At 43.1% G+C, this 9,198-nt stretch overlaps 1 protein-coding gene across 1 annotated transcript; it reads left to right on the top strand.

Moving 5' to 3' along the window:
- Positions 1–742: 742 nt before the first annotated feature.
- Positions 743–8,369, top strand: LOC117754264 (phthiocerol synthesis polyketide synthase type I PpsD-like). The gene is made up of 6 exons (XM_034573091.1): positions 743–800; positions 877–1,030; positions 1,393–1,553; positions 1,746–1,952; positions 2,049–2,230; positions 2,814–8,369. Exons 1-6 carry the CDS (start codon positions 743–745, stop codon positions 8,367–8,369), a joined length of 6,318 nt encoding a protein of 2,105 aa, XP_034428982.1.
- Positions 8,370–9,198: the final 829 nt, after the last annotated feature.

A 9,198-nucleotide genomic window follows, 5' to 3' on the forward strand; every position in this document is an offset into this window, starting at 1 on the left:
TATTTAATGGAGGTTACACAATCTCTCATTCGTCAAAAGTGTAACTTCAAAGAAAAAGAAAAAGCTTCACATTTTAGTTGTGAATCCTATTGTAGTGACATGGGCATTAAAAGTGCCTTCACTGTGTGTCTGTGGGCCACATGGGGCAGTATACAGACTCTTGAGCACCATTATATACACAAGAAAGAAATCAGAGCTCTGGATTTAATAATATGAGAGTGCACCCAGATATCAGTGGAAAAACAAATTATAAATAAAATATACATTGAACCAACAACACTCCGTTTTATGTTAAACTTAACGTCCTGATTTGGTTGATTGTTAGTTATGATGATATAACTGTGATAAACTGCAATGAAATGAGACCTGAATTCACCTCGACCCCATTGGATTAATTTACTTATTAATCCCGGTGTTATCATTTGCAAGGCACCATAAATGTGTGCACTGAAGTCCTTCATCTCCATGGCCACATAAACAATCAATCATTAATCTTTAATAAAGAACAGAGGCTGACTATAAGAATCAGCTGCGGGTCCGGCAGCGATAGCATCACTTGGGGGAAAAGGCAAACGGTACGGATGTATGGGAGATCTGGTGCGTGACTAAACTGGACTAATTACAAACTCTTTCAGTGTATGAACCACTTTTATTTCTGGATGTGAGACGCCTGCACAGACGAGTGATGTTGACATGACGGTGCAGTAAAGATTTTTTTGATTTTCTCTCGTGCACAGAGAGGATGGAGGAGGCTGAGGACGCAATCGCAGTGGTGGGCATTGGATGCAATTTTCCTGGAGGTAATATTTTAATGAGACATTTTACATTACAGAAAAATTTTATTCTGTATGATGGAACATTGATGTTTCCAAACAGGAGAGGGGCTTGACAATTTCTGGAAGGTTCTTCTTGATGGGAGAAACTGTTCTTTGCCAATTCCCAAAAAGAGGTTCGACTTGTCCGCCTGGTATGACCCCGACGAAAACAAAGCGGGTAAATCCCGCACAGCCAAGGCTGCTCTCATTGATGGGTAAGTGTTCAAATCTTAATATATTTATATCTAGAGGTTTATTTACTCTGTTTTGTGAGCATATAGGTTTTATGTATATTCTATAACATATACTTTAAAGTTTTATAGGGTCATCTTCTCATTAATATGATCTTTGAACCTATACATGAATCTATGAATATGGGAACATTTTGTTAGACGCTCCTGATAAAAGTGAAAAATGAAAAATGAAGAAAGGCTTTTTCTCATATTAAAAACTCAGCTATGGAACAACTACAGATGTTGGTATTCTCCAAAACAAATCTGACATAAAGTGAAATAATTATATTAAAATACATATCTCCTAAATTGATTCAGCGGTTTCAATCTTTTCTTTTCTCCAGGTTTAATGATTTTGATCACAAGTTCTTTGGCATCAGCGACAGTGAAGTGGAACAAATGGATCCTCAGCAGAAGCAGCTCCTTCAGTGTGTTTACAGAGCTTTAGAAAATGCTGGGATTCCTATGGAGGAGGCCAGCGGCACCAGGACAGGCGTGTTTTTAGGTAAGAGAATAAAACATTTACAGCTACTGCGTCTAATACTGTCTTCTGAAGATATAAATCATTTCTGCGTGAAGATATTGTTTGGACCAAGTTTTAACATGAAAATTGTCAAAATAAATAACCCATCCAGAAACTTTAAAATAATAAGGAGCAACCTTTTGAGTTTCAACATGTTTAATTTATTTTATTTAGGCCTAATGAACAGAGATTACGAAACAAATGCTGCGCACCTGCACCCGAGTGTGATCAACCACTGGACTGGAACTGGCCTCGCCATGAGCATCGCAGCAAACAGAGTCTCATACATCTTCAACTTCACCGGGCCGTCCCTGACCATAGACAGCGCCTGCTCCTCGTCCCTCGTGGCTCTTCATCTCGCTTGTCAATCCATTAAACAAGGTGTGTATGAAAGATGTGTGGAACCAACTGGAGTAACACTTCAGAGAGTAACTACATACTTTTATTACAAGGACGAAATGTGTTTTATCTTATCAGGTGATTGTGAAATGGCTTTGTGTGGAGGTGTGAACTGCATCTTTGAGCCAAGAGTGTTTGTCGCTCTCAGCAAGGCCAAGATGATTTCACCTGAAGGGACGAGCAGACCTTTCTCCAGCACGGCAGACGGCTACGGCCGAGGGGAGGGCTGCGGGGTTGTTCTACTGAAACCACTGAAAAAGGTCAGAAAGGTCACAACCCTGAGTTTAGTTAAGTTCGTTGCTTTCCTCAGGATTGTGTCTCATTTCCTGTTCTGAAAGTTTGTACTGACGCTCATAATATTTAATGCAGATGGCTCGGTTCACAGGAATCAGTCAAACAAGGTCAGAGGTATCAGAATTAAACAGTTAAAACGATACTGGTCACACACATAAGAACAGGACTGAATGACACTGTCCTCAGCAGTAACAAGACAAACAACATTTCCTAATTATTAACATCAGACCGTGTCAGATATAAGACCAGTTTCAGTTAATAACTGACTGATTATTTTGTTCTTTTAAACATTAACCAAACAACTTACCGTAAAATTTATATTAGTCTCTAAATTCCTGCCGACCCTGTTTGGTTTGAATCATGCAAATAAAGTTTTATCTGTGGGGCCCATATTCACCAATTAAAATTTGCTTCCTCCTTCAACGATGGTGAGAAAGATTTACCAGAAAAAACATTTTAACAGTGAAAATAATGCAGAAACCTCACAAATGATTGATCCAGGACGATCCAGGACAATGGTTTGATTTTTGTCTTATTTTTGCTTTGCAGGCTTTACAAGACCACGACCATATCTGGGGTATCATCAGTAAAACAGCCGTCAACCAAGATGGACACTCAGTCACTCCGATGACCAAACCCTCCATGACGCAACAAGAGGAGCTGCTGCGAGGAATCTACTCAGACTCCGACCTTGTAAATGTTCAGTACATAGAGGCCCATGGGACTGGAACCCCGGTCGGAGACCCAACGGAGGCAGGAAGCATCTCTAACGCCATCGCTAAGGCCAAACCTCCCGGATCAGAGAGACTGTGGATTGGCTCGGTGAAGAGCAACATCGGACATACAGAATCTGCAGCTGGAGTGGCCGGACTCATTAAGGTTCTTCTTATGATGAAGCACGAGACCATTGTTCCGTCCGTTTTCTACTCTGAAGAAACTGACAGTGTTGATGCCAAAGCCCTGAACATTAAAGTTCCTCAGAAGGCAGAAAAATGGGAACCGCCTGGTGCACGAATTGCAGGGGTGAACAACTTTGGCTTTGGGGGAACAAATGCACATGCTGTTGTCAAACAGTACAAACAGTCACCCATCAGACAAGAGCATGATGAGACGCAACCAAAGTACTTTGTCATGTCAGCTAATTCAACAAAATCTCTCTCTCTCATGATGGAAGACACCGTTAAACAGCTAGAGGCCGATAGTGAAGTTGATCTAGATTCTCTCTTGTACACGTCAGCTTGCAGAAGGAGCCATCTCAAACATAGATACAGAAAAGCCATCATGGTATCATCTGTGGTCGATCTTAAAGATAAGTTAAGCGCTGCTGTTGGCAAAAATATCAGCCAAGCCTATTCCGATCCAAAGTTAGTGTTTGTCTTCTGTGGAAATGGCGTCACTTACCATGGCATGTGCAAGCAGCTCCTGAAACAAGAACCTGTCTTCAGAAGTAAAATCAAAGAGATTACAGAACTGTTCAAAAGGCTGAGTGGGCTGAACATCCTGGACACGCTTGACAGTGAGTTTGAGAGTAGTGACTTCAAAAACCCAGAGGTGGTCCAACCATTGCTCTTTGCCACCCAGGTTGGCATTACCACCCTACTCAGACATTGGGGTGTCAAGCCAGATGCGATACTTGGACACTCTGTGGGTGAGGTCGCAGCCGCTCACTGCTCTGGCCTCTTGTCTCTTGAGGATGCGATAAAAGTCATCTATTTCCGCAGCAAGCTCCAGAGCAAAGTCACTGGCGGGATGATGCTTGTGATCAGCAACATGGCTGTATCGGAGGTAACTGCTCTTCTGCCTTCTTACTCTGGTAGAGTTTGCCTCGCTGCTTTCAACAGTCCACAGTCCTGCACCCTCTCAGGGGATGCAGATGCAATTAAGAGCCTCCATACAGAGCTAAGTGCCTCAGCCAATGGTCAGAATCTGTTCCTGCGTCTGCTGAATGTCCCGGCTGCTTACCACAGCCACATGATGGATCCAATTCTGACAGAAATCAAGGACACAATTGGCCTCTTACAGGTGAACAATCTTGACACAGAGTTGTTCTCAACAGTGACAGGCAAGGAGGTCCAGCAGGGAGATTTCTGCACAGGTGAATACTGGGCTAGAAACATTCGTGAGCCAGTGGCCTTCGAGCAGGCAGTGCGGTTGGCAGCGAAAGGAAAGAAGAACACAGTCTTTGTAGAGATAGCGCCAAGAAGGGCACTGCAGCGAAACATCATTGAATCTCTGACTAGTGACACAGCTGTTCTTCCCTCTCTGCAGCCAGGGAAAGATCATGAGACAATCTTGTCTGTAGTTTCTAAGCTGTTCGAACTGGGGGTTCAGGTCGATTGGAACACCTTCTATAAAGGATATGAGACAATGCCGCTGCCTTTCCCGAAATACACGTTTGATTGTTCTGACAGAGACGTGATTATCGGTGCAGCACAAGCAAATACACCAAGTAATCACCCTGTGCTCTGTCAGACAGGAAGTGAAAGCAACATTTTCAGCTGTGATTTGAAGTCAGACTCCTCTTTCTACCTGAAAGAGCACAAACACAACAATATAGCCATCATCCCCGGTGCCTTCTATGTCGAGTTGGGTTTAGCCGCAGTCATGGCCAGTGCCAAACCAAAAGTACCACTCAACTCTCTAAAGCTCACTGTCAACTTCCACAGCCCGTGTGTTTTAACGCAGAATTCACCTGACATTAAGGTGAAACTGGAAGAAACCAAGACAGAAACCAGTTTCACGGTATTCTCTCCATCTGCAGTTTATGCATCAGGCACAGTTGTTTCCAAAAGAGAGCGGCTGATTGAGGAGCAGAGCCTTTCACTGAGCGCCATCTTCAAAAGATGCAAATCTGTAGTGAGCTCTCAGGAGCTCTATGGGTATTTGTCTCAAGGAGGCTTTCAGTATGGAGATGTCTTCAAGAATAAAGGCAATGTGCACTATGGAGAAGATCTCAAGGAGGCTTTTGCAGTTGTAACAGTTCCAGAGGAACTTCGATCGCAGTTGCATGACTACTACATCCACCCTGTTGTGTTGGATTTTCTGATGCAGCTTCTCCCAGTCACAGTAGAGCACATGTTTGCTGGTAGACCAGGCTTTCCTGCCAAAATCGGAAGTTTGACTGTGTTTGAACCTTTGCAAGAGGAGATGATTGTGTATTTGAGAGCAGTCGATGTGGGTCTTGATCACTTTGAGGTTTGTGGCTGTTTTACAGACAGAGACGGCAGAGTGTTGGTTGAGGCTAAACATGTGATAATCAAGTATCTTGGCAGTCACTCTCATGTGGTTGAGGAGTACTTCTACCATAACTCCTTCAGTGTCATTCCTGACACTATCCCATCTACTCCTCCTCCTAAGGCCTTGGTCTTCTGTGATGACATGGGGATCTCTAAAGGCCTGCAACCACATTTGGACTCCAAATCTCAGTACATACCAGTCACACATGCAAAGGATATTTTGAATAATGGCTTCCCCTCCCTCTTGGCTAAATTCAATATCCAAGAGAGCAAGGAAAAGTTTGATGAGGTCTTGTTTCTGTGGGGCCAAGAAGACCTCACTTCACAGGCCGCTGATGTTGCTCTTCAGAAAGTGGTGAGCTGCTGTGAGATTTTCCGTCAAATCGTCCTTGAGCTTAAGCAACTTCACTTTCCAGCCTCTATTAGAGCAGTAACCTACCGTTCATCTGACGTCACAGTAGACCACGTAAATCCAGGTTTTGCAATCGTTGGTATGACCAGATCTTTTGCTGCAGAGATACCAGATCTTTCATTTCAACTCATTGACATAGATACTGTCTCTGCTAAGGACATTGCAGCTCTGTCTGAGGTCCTACTATCATATCCTTGCAGCAAGTACCCAGAGTTGGTGGTAAAAGATGGGCTGATCTTTAAACCTTCCATTGTCCGAACTCCGCCTGAAGTCGTTGACAGTTCAGGATCCAGTTTTACCTCAACAATGTCCGAGCATTGCATCCTTCAAACAGCTGATGCACATGAGGTTACTCAAGTGAGTGCCATTCACTTTGATGAGGGGGACCTGCCAATTAGTGACCGAGCAGTTGAAATCCGTCCCAGCACGATTTGTGTCCATTCATCTGATTTCTTCCCCGTCAGTGCTACACACTTGGAATTTGGCCCGACACTGTACTGGGATAAACATTCCTCTCAAAGTCACAAGCTGCTGGCTCTTGATTTCAACGGTACTGTTACCGCAGTTGGAAAAGAAGTGAGAAAACTGAAGGTGGGAGATCACGTTGCTTCCTGCTATCCTGTGGTGGCAGCCAGCAAGGTCAGGGTCCCAGAGGATGTGTGCTACAGCACAAAACGATTCCCATTCCTTCAAAAAACACCCTGTGTTTCCTACTATGTGCTGGCATGGGAGATCCTGCATCGAGCCTTACCCAGAGCCAAACATCATCTGGGAATCATATCCCCTGTTCCTGACTCGGCTCTGACCAAAGTCTTGGCACTTACTTCCTCCAAATCTGGCTGGAATGTGGTTATTGGAACGCAGTGTAATGGTTCTTTTGTAGATGTCAAACAGATTGATGCATTTGTCATCCTGCCCCCACTTGAAGAATCCTTGATTGACAAGATTTGCAGTTTTCCAAGGGTCCAACATGTCGTCATCATCTGTGAATCTGAGACGCAATGTTTGCTTGCTCGAAACATGTTCCACAGTGTGAAGGAAAGTATTCATCTGCAGACGATTCTGATACCAGCCATTTTGCAAAAGGGATCTTTGAGTGCCCAAAGGCCACATATTTATCACTGGCTCAAATCCTTGAAGTTGAACAGGAAATTTGCTGTTAAAAACTTTACCTTTCAGAATGTGAAGTCTGACAGCCTTGATACCTTTCATCCTCAGAAACCAGAGTCGTACTTCAACTCAAAGACACTGGCTGTTGTGGCTCTGAACAAAGACGACGGCAGTGTTCTGTCGGAGATCCCACTGCTACCAACAAAGAAACTGCTTTTCAAAAAGAGGGCAGTTTATATAGTGGCAGGTGGTCTTTCTGGTCTGGGCTTTGAAACGGTCAAGTTCATCTCCCAAAGAGGGGGGGGGTATGTTGTCATACTCTCACGGAGCAAGCCCACACCAGATCTGGAGCAAGATATACACAACGTAGAGAATCAGTGTGGAAACTGCATCACGAGCATGGAGTGTGATGTGTCTGTCTCTGAGCATGTGCACAGGGTCATTAGTGCCATTGGCCAGAAGTTCCCTGGTTGTCCAGTTAGAGGAGTGTTCCACAGTGCCGTGGTCCTGCATGATGGGCTGATTGAGACCCTTGACAGATCACTGTATGAGAAAGTTCTCAAACCAAAAGTAAAGGGTGTATTAAATTTGCACCACGCAACACTGCAGTGCCAGCTACACTATTTTGTGTGTTACTCCTCCATCTCTGCTTTTCTGGGAAATGCATCACAAACAAACTATGCAGCAGCCAACACGTTCCTCGACATGTTCTGTCATTACAGGCGCAAACTCGGGCTGCCTGGACAGTCCATCAACTGGGGAGCGCTCAACCTTGGTCTCCTCTTGAACAAGGACCATTTCCAGCAATTTCTGGAGGCAAAGGGGATGATGGTGCTAAATGTTGCTGAAGTTCATAGAAGCTTAGAGCAGTGCCTCCTGATCAATCAACCCCAACAGGCCGTTTGCAGGTTTCACTTCAGAAACATCAGGTTCAACATCCTCTCTCAAAATGCATCCTTGACCATGCGCCTGTCTGCGTTAGTTGAAGATGCTTTGCAAAAATCAAATGAAACAGTTGCTCAAGCCAAAGAAGCTGAATGTGTCTCGCCCAAAGAGTACGTCATCTCTCTGCTCACCGAGACCATCGGCATTGATCCCAGTGATCTGAAAGATGACTCACTTCTCTCGTCTTTGGGCGTCGACTCCATGCAGGCCATGACTCTGCAGAACCTGATCTTCCAGGCGAGAGGAGTGAACGTACCTCTGGTGAAACTGTTGGACCCCAACGCCACATTATCAACAGTGGTAGCTGTGCTGAGTGAAGGAGCCGAAGGTGAAAATGTCAGTGATGCTGCAGTGACGAGTAACTCCACAAAAGAAATGGAGGATCTTTCAACTAGATTTTAAAGATGACAAATGCATTTAAACGATATGTAAATACGTATGCAGAAAGATTTATTCTTTATTTCAGTAAATAATGGTAATTGTAATCCAACAGCATAATTGTGTTTAAAGCACGTCTGTCTTTTGTAATTTTTGTTCATTGTTAAGTGCTGCCCAAAGATGCACTCTATGAATGTGTCTGTGAAGTTTTATCAGTTTTATTCATCAGCTTTTTTTTATATTTTCATGTGAACTTATGAACAGAATTTAAAACAAAATGTACCATGTAATGCAGTCAGTGTCTACAATTGATGTTGAGTATGTACATAATTTTTTTTATATTTCATTCAAATGTGATCTTTCAAGTCTGTGATGGGGTTCAGACTGACATCAACTTACTTCTATCTGACGTTTTTACAATCACTTGACGGTTTATGATCTTATCGATTATCAACTTTATAATGATGATGGAACAAAAAAGCATGTGATACAGTATTCTGGCACGTCGTGTACATGTTAACTTGTCAAGCGTGTGTGATTTCTGAGGCTTTTGCTACTTGAATTAATACTTTATTACATCATGTCGAAAAATAAACTTGAAAGACAAATAAAATGAGAGCAGATACAGAAGTCTGTTATCAAATCCTTTACACCACTGTTTTTATAGTCAAGCAATTAAAGAATTTATTACTCCTCCTAATCAATGATTTGTGTATTCCCAGGTGTTTTTATGATCTTTGTACTTGATAAGGTTGGTTTATTTACAGATCTTATTTAATGCAGGTTACACAATCTCACATTCGTCAAAGGGAAAAGCTTTACATTTTACTTTTGAATCCTATTATAGTGACAT

This window comes from Hippoglossus hippoglossus, chromosome 20 (genome assembly GCF_009819705.1).
Source record: "Hippoglossus hippoglossus isolate fHipHip1 chromosome 20, fHipHip1.pri, whole genome shotgun sequence".
In the NCBI taxonomy this organism is placed as follows: Eukaryota; Metazoa; Chordata; class Actinopteri; order Pleuronectiformes; family Pleuronectidae; genus Hippoglossus; species Hippoglossus hippoglossus.